The 21357-nt window shown below is 42.2% G+C and overlaps 1 protein-coding gene across 1 annotated transcript in view; it reads left to right on the top strand.

The window, feature by feature from the left end:
• Positions 1-3652: 3652 nt before the first annotated feature.
• LOC147972431 (uncharacterized) overlaps positions 3653-21357 on the top strand; it is a 50899-nt gene continuing 33194 nt past the window's right edge. Inside the window, exons 1-5 of the mRNA XM_087524329.1 lie at positions 3653-3954; positions 4027-4122; positions 5496-7375; positions 7467-7865; positions 16426-16470. Coding sequence (XP_087380455.1) covers positions 6458-7375; positions 7467-7865; positions 16426-16470 — 1362 coding nt within the window. The 5' untranslated portion in view covers positions 3653-3954; positions 4027-4122; positions 5496-6457. The remainder of the gene's footprint in view (positions 3955-4026; positions 4123-5495; positions 7376-7466; positions 7866-16425; positions 16471-21357) is intronic.

Below are 21357 nucleotides of genomic sequence, written 5' to 3'. Positions count from 1 at the left end.
ATGTTCAGGCTATCTACCAAATCCTCCACGCATAACAACTTAATGGTAAACATTTGTTGTGTCTTTTGTTTGAACAAATGGCATACTATGCTATGATTTAGATTAATTTGATTGTTTTTACATGTTTCAGGTACCTAATGGACTAGAAGATTAAATATTTGGGAAAAAGCATGGAAGATTTAGCTAGCGGGAGTCCAGGTTAGACTTTATGTGATTTTTTGGGTTACAATTTTTTGCCTAGTTCTTGAGGGTGAAACTACTTTGATAAATTTATTATGTTGATCGTCTTGCCTTCATGCGTATTCTTGGCCAATTTTTTTTCTTGATTATCTTATTTTACCATATTATGGCTTCGTTTTTTGTTTCCTTTAAAAGTCCGCCCCGGGTAACTTCAAATCCTGGATTCGCCACTGAGTACATTCACATGAGTATGCTAATTGAAGGGCCGAAACAACCAGGGAACAACATCAATCTGTATCTGGGGCTGCTGAAAGAGGAGCTAGACACGCTGTGGAAAACGCCAGCCAATAAGTGGGACGCCGCAGAGAAAGAATATTTCCCTATGAGAGTCGCACTGCTCATGACGGTGCACGACTATCTCGGTTACGGATATGTCGCGGGGCAGGTGGTCCATGGATTTTCTGGATGCGTCAGGTGCATGGATGACACAACGTATCGCCAGCTAGATAGAGATCCCGGGTCTTCGAAAACCGTGTTCATGGGACATCGAAGGTGGCTTCGCGACGATGACTCATGGAGAAAACACAAGGATCTGTTCGCTGGTGAAACCGAACCCCGAAGACGCCCGCGTACGAGGAGCGGCGAGGAAATAGACGAGCTGTTGAAAAATTGGAAAGATTGCCCACCGCCGGGAAAGAAGCGAAAGGCACTAGAGCCGGGATAGAAGTGAAAGGCACCAGAGCCGCTGCTGAAGGTATGGAAAACAAGGTCTGTTTTCTGGGACTTGCCGTACTGGAAGGTCCTCTGTGTGCCTCACAGCCTTGATGTCATGCATATCACGAAGAACGTGTGTGAGAGTCTGCTTGGTACCCTGCTCAACATGCCAGAGAGGACCAAAGATGGGCCGAAAGCAAGGGCAGACTTGAAATCAATGGGCATCAGGGAGGAGCTTCACGCTAATGATGATGATGAGGCGAAGGACACGGGAAGTTGTCGCAAAGGCAAAAAGGCCAAGAAGATCGGAAATGACTACCCTCCCGTGTGCTTCACTCTAAGTCAGGAGGAGATCGAGCAGTTTTTCACCTGCCTTGTAGGAGTAAAACTTCCTTACGGTTACGTGGGGAAGATAAGCAGATACCTAGACTCAGCGAAGCAGAAGTTCAGCGGGATGAAGTCTCAAGACTGTCACGTGCTGATGACGCAGATACTTCCAGTTGCAATCCGTGGGATCATGGACGCGCACGTCCGTGAAACGCTTTTTGGCCTATGCAACTTTTTCGACGTCATCTCTCGGAAGTCGGTTGGCGTGAGGCAACTCAGAAGGCTACAGGAAGAGATTGTGGTGATACTATGCGAGCTTGAGATGTACTTCCCGCCCGCATTCTTCGAAATTATGGTGCATCTGCTGGTCCATATCATGGACGATATCATCCAACTCGGGCCGACATTCCTACACAGCATGTTGCCGTTCGAAAGGATGAATGGTGTCATCAAAGGATACGTTCGCAATATGTCACGTCAAGAGGGAAGCATAGTCAGGGGCTTTCCGACCGAAGAGTGCATCTCCTACTGCACGAATTATCTAGGCATCGAGAACCCCGTTGGTCTGCCCGTCAACAGGCACCTCGGCAGGCTCGCTGGATGGGGTCACCGTGAGGGTCGCCGTGAAATGCATGTCGACTTCGAGGGTCGACTCGCCGACTTTGAAAGAGCAAACCTAGTCGCTCTATAACACATAGACGTGGTCGATCCTTGGGTGGTAGAGCACAAAATCTTTATTGAGAAGACGTACAATGACCAAGGCCAACGGAGGACGGACGAAGATATAATCAAAGAGCACAACTCATGTTTCACGCGTTGGTTCAAGGAGAAGCTTTTGTCGTATCCTTTACATGAGGATTCTTCCGCGAAAGAAAAACTCATATTCGCCTTGTCACAGGGCGCCGAGCACAACCTGATGACCTATGAGGCGTACGATATTAACGGATACACATTCTACACCGAGGACAATGACATGAAGAACGATGGTTATCAGAACTCTGGGGTAATGATGGAATCCTACACCAGTAACGACAAGGACAGATACTACAGAAGGATCGAGGAGATCTAGGAGCTGAGCTACGCTGGAGAGAAGGTCCCGATGTTCCGTGTCAGATGGGCCAAGAGCGTCCTAAAAGAAGACCGGTATTTCACCACCATGGTTATACCCGAAGCCAAATCCAAGACCGCGGGCGCAAACGTCACCACAAAAAATGAGCCATGGGTACTGGCTTCCCAAGTGGACCAATGCTTCTTTATTACCGACCCGTCAAAGCCCAGTCGTGTTGTCGTGAGGAGAGGCAAAAAGAAGATCATCGGAATGGATGGAGTCGCCAATGAGCAAGACTTCGACAAGTACAGCGACCCGAAGATGGAACATGACGACGATGATGAAGTACCATACACCACAAGAAGAAGTAGGACCACCCTACCTAAAGGACGTCCGTTCAAGAGAAGAACTCCATTTGCGAAAAAGAAGGGCAAGAAGATTTTGAAAAGATAGCTAGCTAAGATCGATTGTATTTAAATTGTAGTCTTCTTTTCTCAATTGTATTTCGACATGTGAAAATGATATTTCTTATGTTCTAGTCCTCATGAATATTTATTTATGTTTATTCTGGTATTGAATTTCTAACTCACAAAAAGTATTAAATTTGTTAATATTTTTTAGACTCATGAATATTTTTAAATTTCATGGACACTTTTTGAATTCATGAATATTTTTCAAATTTGATGATATTTTTCATATTCATAAATGTTTTACCAATTCACAAATGAATGCAACTAAAAATCCAAAAAAAGGTTACTAATGGTGCACCAGGAGAAGGTGCGCCATTGCTATGAAGGTACTTATGGCACACCCCTAGGAGGTGCGCCATTGATATACCAATTTTTATTTAGGTTTATTTTGGTATTGAATTTCCAACTCACAAAAGTATTGAATTTTTAAATATTTTTTGAACTCATGAATATTTTTAATTTCATGAATATTTATAAATGTTTTCTAAAAAATTATTAGATGCAACTAAAAATCAAAAAATATTTCCAAATAACAAATTTGATGATATTTTTTCATATTCATAAATATTTTCAAATAACAAATTTGATGATATTTTTTTACATTCATAAATGTTTTCAAATTTGATCGTCATTTTCTAAAAAAATATTAGATGCAACTAAAAATCCAAAAAACATATTTTCAAATAACAAATTTGATGATATTTTTTCATATTCATAATTTTTTTAAATAACAAATTTGATGATATTTTTTCACATTCATAAATGTTTTCAAATTTGATCATCATTTTCTAAAAAAATATTAAATGCAACTAAAAATCCAAAAATAATAATTAGTAATGGTGCACCAGGGGAAGGTGCGCCATTGGTAGCCTTCTTCCCTCCGTATGTGTGTGTGTGCTGTCCATCTCGCCAGCCGGACGTCCTTCTCCCAATCTCACATCTCTCCAAGCCGGAGCAGCGCCCGACCCACTGCGCCGACGCCCCTACTACGCCGCCGCCCTCGCGCCCCACCACCTCCCTCTCCCCATCCTCCCCTTCCTCCCCCTCCGACCCCACCCCGCTCTCGCCGGAGACGGAGCAGGTCAGATCCATCCGCCCAATCGCTCGCTCGCGCCCGGGACAACGATGACGACCTCGCCTCTGCGTGCCTGTGCTCGCGAACGGCCGACCAGATCGAGCTCGCCAGCCTGATTGCTCCGTCGCGCCGCCGTCGAGGTATGCACTCTCGCACAATCTTCTCCTCTTCCCTTCCCTTCCCCCCCTCATGCCCTTGGTTTGCTTCCTCAGGCAGGTGCACGCACGCGTCCAGCGGCGAACCCTAGCCGTACCTCGGAGCGGAGACGGCGCCTTCCCCAACACCTCTGTCTGGCACAAGCCCCTCTGGTAAAACTGCATCTTTGCCGGTAGAGTTTGACTGCAATTGGTGAATACCGTCAGTTACTGCATTGCTACTCATAATGCTTCTTGTGTGGTGCGTAGGTTAGTTTGGGTTTATTGTGTTAATAGGGCAACCTGGAGTAGAAGTGAATGCCTGAATAAGAAACTTTGGATGTTCTCTTAGTTCTCCCAGGTCACCATCTCATGGAAGCAAATTCTTATTTACCTGAGATCTTAGCCTCCACTTGCCGAGCGTCATGAGATAGGTCGTTGCTTGCCTTGCAATTCTGGAGCCAGGAGCAACAAATCCACGAAAAAATGCATCTACCATACTGGAAGCTGGAAACATTTCATGACTGGAAAATAGCTTAACAAACTTCATGTACACAGGCATATAAGCTTAGCGAAGCATCACCAAATATTTCTTTCTTACACATGTCCAGGTGCATATGAGCAGATCCATTGTGTTAAATACATGTAGGAGCTCAACAAAGGTCGTATCTTTTGACACTTTACTAGATTACAGAATTAATTAACAGCATTAACCGACTAAAATTAAGTACAAGCCCATATGTTCCTTCACACCATCCTGTAGGATGTTTAAGATGTTTTGGAAATGGGCAGTAAAATGACCAAATAATCAGATGTACATTTTTTCATGATGTACACTCAAAACTAATGACTCTGAATCTCTGCTACTGAACGTCATTGTCAATTGTGCAAGGTCTTTGTAAAAATAGGAAATATACCAATGGTATTCAAGTTGATATTCTTGCTGTCCGTGGCAAAAGCTGGGGCGATCGAGTAGGAGTAGCTAGCAGTGTTGATGGTGTGTGGTGTAGAGAACCATGCAGATGCCATGGGCAGACACTCATAGTCTAAATTTGTTTGAATTTAGAGATTGGGAACCTTTTAGTATTCCAGTTAAATAAAAAAGTTATGAATTATTTTTAGTGTTAAATACAGTATGTAACAATATCCATTGAGTGTTTGTAGTACTTGGGAAGATTGAGACTATTCAAAGATGAATAGAGCACATCTTTTGCATAAGTTGTCCAGAATTAAAGGAAATGGTATGATGCATACTGTCACATTTGTTTAGCTACTGAAATACTAATTGAAAAGGATTGCTGCCTATGTTTTTGTGGCTGGTTGTTCAGTTTGCTGTTCTTGTGATATATAAGAGCTATGTTTTTATAATAAATAGAGTACTTTTTTTAGTTGATACACCCTCGAAACACTAAGCAATAGTGATGACTTGAATACAGTAAGCAAAATGCTTCTTAGTTAGAAGAGAGTATTCTCTATCTTTTCAGCTAACCTGATGGTGCTTTTGACTACCTTATGTGTTTTAAAATAAATTTGTTGTTTTCCTACAGGGAAGACTCCCCAGTAGCATAGAGAAAGATACATGCTATTTCCATGCAGCATGTATCAGTTCGGTATTAGATTTGTGACCTCTAGCCACAACAAAGTACAGTATGTAAACTGTTCATCTACCTAAATTTGTTTTGATCTTTTATGCCAATTAAGTGTATTACTTGTGATGATGCTGTTGCTGTTGTACTACTTGTGATGATGCTGCTACTTGTGATTTTGTCAAGTGATGCTGCTGCTACTTGTGATCTTCTGAAATGACCCCTTTCTCCTGAAATGTTGATTAATTTCCGTTTCGGTTGAGAATGGGGCACTCCTAGGTCAAGAAAATTAGCAAAGGTCATGCCCAATTTTCTTGACCTAGAAGGTGCCCGATTCTCAACCGAAACAAAAATTAATCAGCATGTATCTTCACATCAACCAACTTTCTGAACACATCCCTCGACAACTAGGTTATCTTGAGAACTTAGAGGAGTTGTGGCTTTGGAAAGAGGCCTTGGATTAGTTTAGTATTAAAACAAGGTGGATGCATGGCATGCCAATGCTAGCTAGATCAATTGCTTACTTACTAATTAATCAAATGATACGGCCGGGGTATCTTTAGGGGCACCCAGTGAGCTAGTATACTCCACTTGACTGGCCAGTATTGAGACAAGTTAATTACACCACCATACGACCGACTAGTCGATTAATTAAGCTACTAATCCCAGTGTTACAAGCTAGAAAATTAGCCTGCAAAGATGAGGTCCTTGAGAACGTGGACTTGGACCTTAGCAACAACACACTAACAGGTTCCATCCCAAAACACCTAGGCAATATCACAAACATCTCTCAATTGTTCCTTGACAATAACCAACTTTTTGGTGACATTCCTCGAGAATTAGGTTATTTGGTCAACTTGGAGGTCTTGTTCCTTGACAATAACCAACTTTTTGACCAAACTTTTTTCCTATTTAGAGCGAACATGGCGCACAACAATGAGGCTGGCGGTTCGGGCAAGGCATTCTGGGAGCTGTCCCAAGAGATGGAGGAAGAACCTCACCGCTATGAGGACGCCGTGGAAGACACCGATCCCGACTACACAACCCCTAGTGGCGTCGGGGATGACACCACTAATGGTGCCGCTGAGGATGCCACCACTGATGATGGCAGCGCACGCACAGATGGCAGCCAACCGAAGAGGCAACGGAAGGACCGGCACCCGAACGTGGTCGGCACCGTCAAGGAGGAATTTACTGAAGTGTCCTCTAGTGGGCATCCAACGGCGCCCAAAGAATTAGTCAAGGGATACGCGGGACAGCTCGGGTGCATTCTTCGGAGCACTATCTCGATCAACACCGAGAACCTAAGGCATCGTGACCGAGGGAATTTGCGCAACCTCCTCTTCATGAAGCTGCATGAACGATACAAGTTCCCCAGTGACTTTGCAAACACACGCCTCTCAGGGAATAAAGTGAACAGTGCCACCCTCACGAAGATGAGCACGACCCTGGCTACTTGGAGAGCCGCGGTGAAGAGAAGGATTGAAAAAGGTGATAGTTATGAGAAGATCAAGGAGACAAATTCTTCGATCAGCGAAGCTGACTACCTGGAGTTCAAGATCAAGTGCGAGAGCAACGCAACCGCGGAATCAAGTCAGTGGGGGAAAGATATGTGGGAGTTGAACTTAGGGGTCCACAAACTCGGTCTCGACGATTACAAAGTGGCGGGACCTATATGGGACAAGGAGGACGCTGAGCGTGCCGAGCAAGGCCTACCGCCCCTCTTCGATAAATACCGTGACAAGCAGACCAGGAACTATGTCAGGGCCCGGTACAAGATTGACCCGGTAACAAAGGAGCTTACCACGGATCCGAAGACCAAGGCGCTTGAGCTTGTTCTGGTAAGGAATACACCCCCGCGTAATTAGCCCCATATGGTTGCATTCTAATTAATGAAGCCAAATTTCTAAATGGTTCACGTTCCTTCCGCAGGAAACTGGAAGCAGTAGCGCGGGGTCGTCTCAGAGCTCCCCTTGGGACACCACTTTAAATAGGGCGTTGAATGTAATGAAACACAAGGATAAGCTCAGTAAGCCGACGTTAGCTGGTCGTGTGGCCGGCAAAGGCTTGTCCACGAAATGGTCGAAATACTATACCGCTGGGCGAAAGGAGAGAAAGACTAGCTCTGAAAGCCAGGAGCGCGAGGTTCAAGAACTCAAGGCACAAGTGGCGCAGGTTCCGGAGATAGTCGAAGAACAAGTGCGAGACCAACTGGGAGCGACGATCACCGCCATTATGCCTAGCTTGCTTGAGGGGCTGCAGGCGTGGATTGCGGGCGGCCAACAGGGGCCGCCCCCGATTCCCAGCTTCACGGGCAGCAACTCGCACAACGCGCTGATACGTCTCCAACGTATCTATAATTTTTGATTGCTCCATGCTATATTATCCACTGTTTTGGACATTATTGGGCTTTATTATCCACTTTTATATTATTTTTGGGACTAACCTATTAACCGGAGGCCCAGCCCAGAATTGCTGTTTTTTGCCTGTTTTAGGGTTTCAAAGAAAAGGAATATCAAACGGAGTCCAAACGGAATGAAACCTTCGGGAACGTGATTTTCTCACCGAATACAACTCAGGAGACTTGGACCCTACGTCAAGCCAATTAACAGGAGGCCACGAGGTAGGGGGCGCGCCTACCCCCCCAGGCGCGCCCTCCACCCTTGTGGGCCCCCTGTTGCTCCACCGACGTACTTCTTCCTCCTATATATACCCACGTACCCCAAGCGATCAGATACGGAGTCAAAAACCTAATTCCACCGCCACAACTTTCTGTATCCACGAGATCCCATCTTGGGGCCTATTTCGGAGCTCCACCGGAGGGGGCATCAATCACGGAGGGCTTCTACATCATCATCCAAGCCCCTCCGATGAAGTGTGAGTAGTTTACTTCAGACCTACGGGTCCATAGTTAGTAGCTAGATGGCTTCTTCTCTTTTTTTGGATCTCAATACAATGTTCTCCCCCTCTCTTGTGGAGATCTATTTGATGTAATCTTCTTTTTGCTGTGTGTTTTTTGAGACCCATGAATTGTGGGTTTATGATCCAGTCTATCTATGAATAATATTTGAATCTTTTCTGAATTCTTTTATGTATGATTGGTTATCTTTGCAAGTCTCTTCGAATTATCAGTTTGGTTTGGCCTACTAGATTGGCTTTTCTTGCCATGGGAGAAGTGCTTAGCTTTGGGTTCGATCTTGTGGTGTCCTTTCCCAGTGATAGAAGGGGCAGCAAGGCACGTATTGTATTGTTGCCATCGAGGATAACAAGATGTGTTTTTTTATCATATTGCATGAAACTATCCCTCTACATCATGTCATCTTGCTTAAGACGTTATTCTGTTTTTAACTTAATACTCTAGATGCATGCTGGATAGCGGTCGATGAGTGGAGTAATAGTAGTAGATGCAGGCAGGAGTCGGTCTACTTGTCTCGGATGTGATGCCTATATACATAATCATACCTAGATATTCTCATAACTATGCTCAATTATGTCAATTGCTCAACAGTAATTTGTTCACCCATCGTAGAATACTTATGCTCTTGAGAGAAGCCACTAGTGAAACCTATGGCCCCCGGGTCTCTTTCTCATCATATCAATCTCCATCACTTTATTATTGCTTTGCTTTTACTTTGCCTTTTACTTTTCACTTTGCATCTCTATACCAAAAATACCAAAAATATTATTTATCATCTCTATCAGATCTCACTTTTGTAAGTGACCGTGAAGGGATTGACAATCCCTAAGCGCGTTGGTTGCATTGAGCTATTGTTTTTGTGTAGGTACGGGGGACTCACACATAGCCTCCTACTGGATTGATACATTGGTTCTCAAAACCTGAGGGAAATACTTACGCTACTTTGCTGCATCATCCTCTCCTCTTCGGGGAAATCCAACGCAGTGCTCAAGAGGTAGCAAGGAGAATTTCGGCCGCCGTTGCCGGGGAGTCTACGCAAAAGTCAACATACCAAGTACCCATCACAATGCCTATCTCCCGCATTACATTATTTGCCATTTGCCTCTCGTTTTCCTCTTCCCCACTTCACCCTTACTGTTTTATTCGCCCTTTCTCTCTATCCTCCCTCTCTTTCTCTATTTGTCTCTTTTTGCCCGTTTGCCTTTTGTTTGCTCGTGTGTTAGATTGCTTGTTTGTCGCGATGGCTCAAGATAATACCAAATTGTGTGACTTCACCAATACCAACAATGATTTTATTAGCACTCCGATTGCTCCTCTTACCGATGCTGAATCTTGTGAAATTAATGCTGCTTTGCTGAATCTTGTCATGAAAGATCCGTTCTCCGGCCTTCCTAGTGAAAATGCCGCTACCTATCTTAATAGCTTCGTTGATTTGTGTGACATGCAAAAGAAGAAAGATGTCGATAATGATATTGTTAAATTGAAGCTATTTTCTTTTTCGCTTAGAGATCGTGCTAAAGCTTGGTTTTCATCTTTGCCTAAAAATAGTATTGATTCATGGAACAAGTGCAAAGATGCTTTTATCTCTAAGTATTTTCCTCCCGCTAAGATCATCTCTCTTAGAAACAATATTATGAATTTTAAGCAACTTGATCATGAACATGTTGCACAAGCTTGGGAGAGAATGAAATTAATGATACGTAATTGCCCTACTCATGGTTTAAATTTGTGGATGATTATACAAAATTTTTATGCCGGATTGAATTTTGTTTCTAGAAATATTTTGGATTCGGCCACGGGAGGCACTTTTATGGAAATCACCTTAGGAGAAGCTACTAAACTCCTAGATGATATTATGGTTAATTATTCTCAATGGCATACTGAAAGATCTACTAATAAAAAGGTGCATGCGATAGAAGAAATTAATGTTTTGAGTGGAAAGATGGATGAACTTATGAAATTATTTGCTAATAAGAGTGTTTCTTCTGATCTTAATGATATGCCCTTGTCTACTTTGATTGAGAATAATAATGAATCTATGGATGTGAATTTTGTTGGTAGGAACAATTTTGGTAACAACGCGTATAGAGGAAATTTCAATCCTAGGTCTTGTCCTAGTAACCCCTCTAATAATTATGGTAATTCCTACAACAATTCTTATGGAAATTATAATAAGATGCCCTCTGATTTTGAATCTAATATTAAAGAATTTATTTCTCCGCAAATTTTTTTTAATGCTATGATTGAAGAAAAATTGCTTAAGATTGATGATTTGGCTAGGAACGTTGATAGAATTTATCTTGATGTTGATTCATTAAAGCTTAGATCTATTCCTCCTAAGCATGATATCAATGAGTCTCTCAAAGCCATGAGAATTTTCATTGATGAGTGCAAGGAAAGAATCGCTAGGACGCGTGCTATGAAAGATGCCTTTATTAAAGCGTGTTCTTATAGTTCCTATGAAAATAATGATGAAGATCTAAAAGTTATTGATGTGTCCCCTATTAAATCTTTGTTTTGCAATATTAATCTTGATAATGATAGGACTGAATATGATCCACCTTTACCTAGAAGGCGTTCTAAAAATTCGGAGTATTTAGATCTTGATGGTGAAATTGATAAAAGTGTGATTAAAAGAAATAAAATCCTAGATGATGCTAAAGCCACTATATTGGATTTCAAGGAATTTAATTATGAATTTTTTTGACCTGGAAGACTGCAGGGCTTACACCCCACAACATTTTATTGAAAGAAGAGAGATAACAATTACAAAATTCCTCAAAGGGAGGAACAAAGAAAAGAAAAGGCTGAACTAGAAGGCTAAAGAAGACTAAGGAAAGAAAAGTAAAAACATTACAATGTACAGCTAGGAGAGGAAGATGAAAATTGCTCTTTGATTGATTATATTTCCTTGTTGCAATCCGTGCTAAATTCTCCTCATGTTTATAGTCAAAATAAAGCCTTTACCGAACATATCGTTGATGCCTTGATGTAATCTTATGAAGAAAAACTTGAGTTGAAAGTTTCTATCCCTAGAAAACTTTATGATGAGTGGGAACCAACTATTAAAATTAAAATTAAATATTATGAGTTTTATGCTTTGTGTGATTTGGGTGCTAGTGTCTCTACTATTCCCAAAATTTTGTGTGATTTGCTAGATTTTCGTGATTTTGATGATTGCTCTCTAAACTTGCATCTTGCGGATTCCACTATTAAGAAACCTATGGGATGAATTAATGATGTTCTTATTTTTGCAAATAGGAATTATGTGCCCGTAGATGTTATCGTTCTTGATATAGATTGCAATCTTTCTTGCCCTATTATTCTCGGTAGACCTTTCCTTAGAATAGTTGGTGCAATTATTGATATGAAGGAAGGGAATATTAGATTACAATTTCCATTAAAAAAGGGCATGGAACACTTCCGTAGAAAAAAAATAAAATTACCATATGAATCTATCATGAGAGCCACTTATGGATTTCCTACCAAAGATGGCAATACCTAGATCTATTCTTGCTTGTTATGTCTAGCTAGGGGCATTAAACGATAGTGCTTGCTGGGAGGCAACCCAATTTTATTTTTATTCCTTGCTTTTTGATCCTGCTTAGTAATAAATAAATTATTTAGCCTGTGTTTTGGTTGTGTTTTTTGTGTTTAATTAGTGTTTGTGCCAAGTAGAACCGTTGGGAAGACTTGGGGAAAGTCTTGTTGAACTTGCTGTAAAAAAACAGAAACTTTAGCGCTCACGAGAACTGCTGTCATTTTTATTTGGAGAGTGCTATTTAGTTAATTCTTTTTGAATATGATTAATAGATAAATTCCTCGAGTCCAGCAATTTATTTTAGAATTTTTGGGGTTCCAGATCTTGCGCTAGCTACAGATTACTACAGACTGTTCTGTTTTAGGCAGATTCTGTTTTTGGTGTGTTGTTTACTTATTTTGATGAATCTATGGCTAGTAAAATAGTTTATAAACCATAGAGAGGTTGGAATACAGTAGGTATAACACCCATATAAATAAAGAATGAGTTCATTACAGTACCTTGAAGTGTTCTCTTGTTTTCTTTCAGTAACGGAGCTCACGAGATTTTCTACTTTAAGTTTTGTGTTGTGAAGTTTTCAAGTTTTGGGTAAAGATTTGATGGATTATGGAACAAGGAGTGGCAAGAGCCTAAGCTTGCGGATGCCCATGGCACCCCCAAGATAATCTAAGGACACCTAAAAGCCAAAGCTGGGGGATGCCCTGGAATGCATCCCCTCTTTCGTCTACTTCTATCGGTAACTTTACTTGGAGCTATATTTTTATTCACCACATGATATGTGTTCTGCTTGGAGCGTCTTTTATGATTTGAGTCTTTGCTTGTTAGTCTACCACAATCATCCTTACTGTACACACCTTTTGAGAGAGCCATACATAATTTGGAATTTGATAGAATACTCTATGTGCTTCACTTATATCTTTTGAGCTCTATAGTTTTACTCTAGTGCTTCACTTATATCTTTTGAGTTTTATAATTTTGCTCTAGTGCTTCACTTATATCTTTTAGAGCACGGTGGTGGATTTGTTTTATAGAAACTATTGATCTCTCATGCTTCACTTAGATTATTTTGAGAGTCTTAATAACATGGTAATTTGCTTAAAATCCTAATATGCTTGGTATGCAAGATTAATAATAAAACTTTCTTATGAGTGTGTTGAATACTAAGAGAAGTTTGATGCTTGACGATTGTTTTGAGACATGGAGGTAATAATATCAAAGTCATGCTAGTTGAGTAGTTGTGAAATTGAGAAATACTTGTGTTGAGGTTTGCAAGTCCCGTAGCATGCACGTATGGTAAACATTATGCAACAAATTTGAAACATGAGGTGTTATTTGATTGTCTTCCTTATGAGTGGCGGTCGGGGACGATTGATGGTCTTTTCCTACCAATCTATCCCCCTAGGAGCATGCGCGTAGTACCGAGGTTTTTGATGACTTGTAGATTTTTGCAATAAGTATGTGAGTTCTTTATGACTAATGTTGAGTCCATGGATTATACGCACTCTCACCCTTCCATCCTTGCTAGCCTCGTCGGTACCGTGCATTGCCCTTTCTCACATTGAGAGTTGGCGCAAACTTCGCCGGTGCATCCAAGCCCCGTGATATGATACACTCTTTCACACATAAACCTCCTTATATCTTCCTCAAAACAGCCACCATACCTACCTATTATGGCATTTCCATAGCCATTCCGAGATATATTGCCATGCAACTTTCCATCATTCCGTTCATCATGACATATTCATCATTATCATATTGCTTAGCATGATCATGTAGTTGACATAATATTTGTGGCAAAGCCACCGTTAATAATTCTTTCATACATGTCACTCCTGGTTCATTGCATATCCCGGTACACCACCGGAGGCATTCATATAGAGTCATCTTTGTTCTAGTATCGAGTTGTAATCATTGAGTTGTAAATAAATAGAAGTGTGATGATCATCATTTTCTAGAGCATTGTCCCAAGTGAGGAATATAAAAAAAGAGGAAAGGCCATAAAAAAAAGAGAAGGCCCCCAAAAAATAGAAAGGCCATAAAAAAGGGAAGGCCCCAAAAAAATGAGAGAAAAAGAGAGAAGGGACAATGTTACTATCCTTTGCCACACTTGTGCTTGAAAGTAGCACCATGATCTTCATAGTAGAGAGTCTCTCATGTTATCACTTTCATATACTAGTAGGATTTTTTTATTATAGAACTTGGATTGTATATTCCAACAATGGGCCTCCTCAAGTGCCCTAGGTCTTCGTGAGCAAGCAAGTTGGATGCACACCCACTAGTTTCTTTTGTTGAGCTTTCATACATTTATAGCTCTAGTGCATCCGTTGCATGGCAATCCCTACTCCTTGCATTAACATCAATCGGTGGGCATCTCCATAGCCCATTGATTAGCCTCGTTAATGTGAGACTTCCTCCTTTTTTGTCTTCTCCACATAACCCCCTTATTATATTCTATTCCACCTATAGTGCTATGTCCATGGCTCGCGCTCATATATTGCGTGAAAGTTTATAGGTCTGAGATTACTAAAGTATGAAACAATTGCTTGGCTTGTCATCGGGGTTGTGCATGATGATAGCATTCTTGTGTGACAAAAATGAAACATGACTAAACCACATGATTTTGTAGGGATGAATTTTCTTTGGCCATGTTATTTTGAGAAGACATAATTGCTTAGTTAGTATGCTTGAAGTATTATCATTTTTATGTCAATATGAACTTTTGTCTTGAATCTTTCGGATCTGAATATTCATACCACAATTAAGAAGAATTACATTAAAATTATGCCAAGTAGCACTCCGCATCAAAAATTCTGTTTTTATCATTTACCTACTCGAGGACGAGCAGGAATTAAGCTTGGAGATGCTTGATACGTCTCCAACGTATCTATAATTTTTGATTGCTCCATGCTATATTATCTACTGTTTTGGACATTATTGGGCTTTATTATCTACTTTTATATTATTTTTGGGACTAACCTATTAACCGGAGGCCCAGCCCAGAATTGTTATTTTTTGCCTGTTTTAGGGTTTCGAAGAAAAGGAATATCAAAGGGAGTCCAAACGGAATGAAACCTTCGGGAACGTGATTATCTCACTGAATACAACTCAGGAGACTTGGACCCTACATCAAGCCAATTAACAGGAGGCCACGAGGTAGGGGGGCGCGCCTGCCCCCCAGGCACGCCCTCCACCCTCGTGGGCCCCCTGTTGCTCCACCGACATACTTCTTCCTCCTATATATACCCACGTACCCCCAAACGATCAGATACGGAGCCAAAAACCTAATTCCACCGCTGCAACTTTCTGTATCCACGAGATCCCATCTTGGGGCCTATTCCGGAGCTCTACCGGAGGGGGCATCGATCACGGAGGGCTTCTACATCATCATCCAAGCCCCTCCGATGAAGTGTGAGTAGTTTACTTCAGACCTACGGGTCCATAGTTAGTAGCTAGATGACTTCTTCTCTCTTTTTGGATCTCAATACAATGTTCTCCCCCTCTCTTGTGGAGATCTATTCGATGTAATCTTCTTTTTGCGGTGTGTTTGTTGAGACCGATGAATTGTGGGTTTATGATCCAGTCTATCTATGAATAATATTTGAATCTTTTCTGAATTCTTTTATGTATGATTGGTTATCTTTGCAAGTCTCTTCGAATTATCAGTTTGGTTTGGCCTACTAGATTGGTTTTTCTTGCCATGCGAGAAGTGCTTAGCTTTGGGTTCGATCTTGCGGTGTCCTTTCCCAGTGACAGAAGGGGCAGCAAGGCACGTATTGTATTGTTGCCATTGAGGATAACAAGATGTTTTTTTATCATATTGCATGAAACTATCCCTCTACATCATGTCATCTTGCTTAAGGCGTTACTCTGTTTTTAACTTAATACTCTAGATGCATGCTGGATAGCGGTCGATGAGTGGAGTAATAGTAGTAGATGCAGGCAGGAGTTGGTCTACTTGTCTCGGACGTGATACCTATATACATGATCATACCTAGATATTCTCATAACTATGCTCAATTCTGTCAATTGCTCAACAGTAATTTGTTCACCCACCGTAGAATACTTATGCTCTTGAGAGAAGCCACTAGTGAAACCTATGGCCCCCGGGTCTCTTTCTCATCATATCAATCTCCATCACTTTATTATTGCTTTGCTTTTACTTTTCACTTTGCATCTCTATGCCAAAAATACCAAAAATATTATTTATCATCTCTATCAGATCTCACTTTTCATAAGTGACCGTGAAGGGATTGACAACCCCTAAGCGCGTTGGTTGCGTTGAGCTATTGTTTTTGTGTAGGTACGAGGGACTCGCGCGTAGCCTCCTACTGGATTGATACCTTGGTTCTCAAAAACTAAGGGAAATACTTACACTACTTTGCTGCATCATCCTCTCCTCTTTGGGGAAGTCCAACGCAGTGTTCAGGAGGTAGCACGCGCCGGCGGCGCCATTGGTGTCTCCGGCGGAGGCGGCATTGGTGTCTCCGGCGTCGACGCCGGCATTGGAGCTTAATGCACCCGGGTGTGGGAAGAATACGCCGGCCGGCACCTCGGCAGCAAGCGGCCCCTCCATCACTTGCACGCCCACCGTTGGCGGTGCCTCGACATTAGCCGAGCTCGACGCCATCACGGTAACTAAGCCTCTCTACCGATGACTTCATCTCCTTGCCTTTGACTGGGCGTCCCTGACTCCCTACATGTTTTCGTAGGGCACCGCCGATGTTCCATGCACTCTCCTACACTTTGTGGACGGCGAGTTGATCGATGTCGCCAAGGCCAGAATCGTTCAACCGGGCAACCGCCTGTTCCACGGTAATCCGATGCCACCCACCGTGTATATGGTTCAACTGTTTCGGGTGCTGCGGGGCCACGACGACTTGTTACCTCCGTATTTTTGGGGAACATAGTAATTTCAAAAAATTTCCTACGCACACGCAAGATCATGGTGATGCATAGCAAGGAGAGGGGAGAGTGTAATCTACGTACCCTCGTAGACCGAAAGCGGAAGCGTTATAACAACACGGTTGATGTAGTCGTACGTCTTCACGGCCCGACCGATCAAGCACCGAAACTACGACACCTCCGAGTTTTAGCACACGTTCAGCTCGATGACGATCCCCGGACTCCGATCTAGCAAAGTGTCGGGGAAGAGTTCCGTCAGCACGACGGCGTGGTGATGATCTTGATGTTCTACCGTCGCAGGGCTTCGCCTAAGCACCGCTACAATAATATCGAGGATTATGGTGGAGGGGGGCACCGCACACAGCTAAGAGATCTCACGGATCAATTGTTGTGTCTAGAGGTGCCCCCTGCCCCAGTATATAAAGGAGCAAGGGGGAGGGGCGGCCGGCCATGATGAGGCGCGCCAGGGAGGAGTCCTACTCCTACTGGGAGTAGGACTCCCTCCTTTTCCTTGTCCAAGTAGGAGAGGGGGAAGGAAGGGAGAGAGGAGAGGAAGGAAAGGGGGTGGGGCGCCGCCCCTCCCTCCTTGTCCAATTCGGACTAGGGGGAGAGGGGGCGCGCGGCCTGCCCTGGCCGCCCCTCCTCTTCTCCACTTTAGGCCCATGAGGCCCATTACCCCCCCGGGGGGTTCCGGTAACCCCCCGGTACTCCGGTTTTATCCGAAACTTCCCCGAAACACTTCTGGTGTCCGAATATTGCCGTCCAATATATCAATCTTTATGTTACTTGCCCGAGATTTGATCGTCGGTATCTCAATACCTAGTTCAATCTCGTTACCGACAAGTCTCTTTACTCGTTCCGTAATACATCATCTCGCAACTAACTCATTAGTTGCAATGCTTGCAAGGCTTATGTGATGTGCATTACCGAGAGGGCCCAGAGATACATCTTCGACAATCGGAGTGACAAATCCTAATCTCGAAATACGCCAACCCAACATGTACCTTTGGAGACACCTGTAGAGCTCCTTTATAATCACCCAGTTACGTTGTGACGTTTGGTAGCACACAAAGTGTTCCTCCGGCAAACGGGAGTTGCATAATCTCATAGTCATAGAAACATGTATAAGTCATGAAGAAAGCAATAGCAACATACTAAACGATCGGGTGCTAAGCTAATGGAATGGGTCATGTCAATCACATTATTCTCCTAATAATGTGATCTCATTAATCAAATGACAACACATGTCTATGGTTAGGAAACATAACCATCTTTGATTAATGAGCTAGTCAAGTAGAGGCATACTAGTGACGTTTAGTTTGTCTATGTATTCACACAAGTATTATGTTTCCGGATAATACAATTCTAGCATGAATAATAAACATTTACCATGATACAAGGAAATAAAATAATAACATTATTATTGCCTCTAGGGCATATTTCCTTCAGTCTCCCACTTGCACTAGAGTCAATAATCTAGATTACACAGTAATGATTCTAACACCCATGGAGCTTTGGTGCTGATCATGTTTTGCTCATGGAAGAGGCTTAGTCAATGGGTCTGCAACATTCAGATCCGTATGTATCTTGCAAATCTCTATGTCTCCCACCTGGACTAGATCCCAGATGGAATTGAAGTGTCTCTTGATGTGCTTGGTTCTCTTGTGAAATCTGGATTCCTTTGCCAAGGCAATTGCACCAGTATTGTCACAAAAGATTTTCATTGGACCCGATGCACTAGGTATGACACCTAGATCGGATATGAACTCCTTCATCCAGACTCCTTCGTTTGCTGCTTCCGGAGCAGCTATGTACTCCGCTTCACATGTAGATCCCGCCACAACACTTTGTTTAGAACTGCACCAACTCACAGCTCCACCGTTTAATGTAAACACGTATCCGGTTTGCGATTTAGAATCGTCCGGATCAGTGTCAAAGCTTGCATCAACGTAACCATTTACAATGAGCTCTTTGTCACCTCCATATACGAGAAACATATCCTTAGTCCTTTTCAGGTATTTCAGGATGTTCTTGACCGCTGTCCAGTGATCCACTCCTGGGTTACTTTGGTACCTCCCTGCTAGACTTATAGCAAGACACACATCAGGTCTGGTACACAGCATTGCATACATGATAGAGCCTATGGCTGAAGCATAGGGAACATCTTTCATTTTCTCTCTATCTTCTGCATTGGTCGGGCATTGAGTCTTACTCAATTTCACACCTTGTAACACAGGCAAGAATCCTTTCTTTGCTTGATCCATTTTGAACTTCTTCAAAACTTTGTCAAGGTATGTGCTTTGTGAAAGTCCAATTAAGCGTCTTGACCTATCTCGATAGATCTTAATGCCCAATATGTAAGCAGCTTCACCGAGGTCTTTCATTGAAAAACTTTTATTCAAGTATCCCTTTATGCTATCCACAAATTCTATATCATTTCCGATTAGTAATATGTCATCTACATATAATATCAGAAATGCTATAGAGCTCCCACTCACTTTCTTGTAAATACAGGCTTCTCCAAAAGTCTGTACAAAACCAAATGCTTTGATCACACTATCAAAGCATTTATTCCAACTCCGAGAGGCTTGCACCAGTCCATAAATGGATCGCTGGAGCTTGCACACTTTGTTAGCTCCCTTTGGATCGACAAAACCTTCCGGTTGTATCATATACAACTCTTCTTCCAGAAATCCATTCAGGAATGCAGTTTTGACATCCATCTGCCAAATTTCATAATCATAAAATGCGGCAATTGCTAACATGATTCGGACAGACTTAAGCATCGCTACGGGTGAGAAGGTCTCATCGTAGTCAATCCCTTGAACTTGTCGAAAACCTTTTGCAACAAGTCGAGCTTTGTAGACAGTAACATTACCGTCAGCGTCAGTCTTCTTCTTGAAGATCCATTTATTCTCAATTGCTTGCCGATCATTGGGCAAGTCAACCAAAGTCCATACTTTGTTCTCATACATGGATCCCATCTTAGATTTCATGTCTTCAAGCCATTTTGCGGAATCTGGGCTCACCATCGCTTCTTCATAGTTCGTAGGTTCATCATGATCTAGTAGCATGACTTCCAGAACAGGATTACCGTACCACTCTGGTGCGGATCTTACTCTGGTTGATCTACGAGGTTCGGTAGTAACTTGTTCTGAAGTTTCATGATCATTATCATTAGCTTCCTCACTAATTGGTGTAGGTGTCACAGAAACCGGTTTCTGTGATGTACTACTTTCCAATAAGGGAGCAGGTACAGTTACCTCATCAAGTTCTACTTTCCTCCCACTCACTTCTTTTGAGAGAAACTCCTTCTCTAGAAAGGATCCATTCTTAGCGACAAATGTCTTGCCTTCGGATCTGTGATAGAAGGTGTACCCAACAGTCTCCTTTGGGTATCCTATGAAGACACATTTCTCCGATTTGGGTTCGAGCTTATCAGGTTGAAGTTTTTTCACATAAGCATCGCAGCCCCAAACTTTCAGAAACGACAACTTTGGTTTCTTTCCAAACCACAGTTCATAAGGCGTCGTCTCAACAGATTTTGATGGTGCCCTATTTAACGTGAATGCGGCCGTCTCTAAAGCATAACCCCAAAACGATAGCGGTAAATCTGTAAGAAACATCATAGATCGCACCATATCAAGTAAAGTACGATTACGACGTTCGGACACACCATTACGCTGTGGTGTTCCGGGTGGCGTGAGTTGCGAAACTATTCCACATTGTTTCAAATGTAGACCAAACTCGTAACTCAAATATTCTCCTCCACGATCAGATCATAGAAACTTTATTTTCTTGTTATGATGATTTTCAACTTCACTCTGAAATTCTTTGAACTTTTCAAATGTTTCGGACTTATGTTTCATTAAGTAGATATATGCATATCTGCTTAAATCATCTGTGAAGGTGAGAAAATAACGATATCCGCCACGAGCTTCAACATTCATTAGACCACACACATCTGTATGTATGATTTCCAACAAATCTGTTGCTCTCTCCATAATACCGGAGAACGGTGTTTTAGTCATCTTGCCCATGAGGCACGGTTCGCAAGTACCAAGTGATTCATAATCAAGTGATTCCAAAAGTCCATCAGTATGGAGTTTCTTCATGCGTTTTATACCGATATGACCTAAACGGCAATGCCACAAATAAGTTGCACTATCATTATCAACTCTACATCTTTTGGTTTCAACATTATGAATATGTGTATCACTACTATCGAGATTCATCAAAAATAGACCATTCTTCAAGGGTGCATGACCATAAAAGATATTACTCATATAAATAGAACAACCATTATTCTCTGATTTAAATGAATAACCGTCTCGCATTAAACAAGATCCAGATATAATGTTCATGCTCAACGCTGGCACCAAATAACAATTATTTAGGTCTAATACTAATCCTGATGGTAGATGTAGAGGTAGCGTGCCGACCGCGATCACATCAACTTTGGG

This window comes from Triticum urartu, chromosome 5A (genome assembly GCF_056163025.1).
Source record: "Triticum urartu cultivar PI428250 chromosome 5A, HENAU_Tu73, whole genome shotgun sequence".
Classification (NCBI taxonomy): Eukaryota; Viridiplantae; Streptophyta; class Magnoliopsida; order Poales; family Poaceae; genus Triticum; species Triticum urartu.
This window is presented reverse-complemented; position numbering and strand designations above follow the sequence as displayed.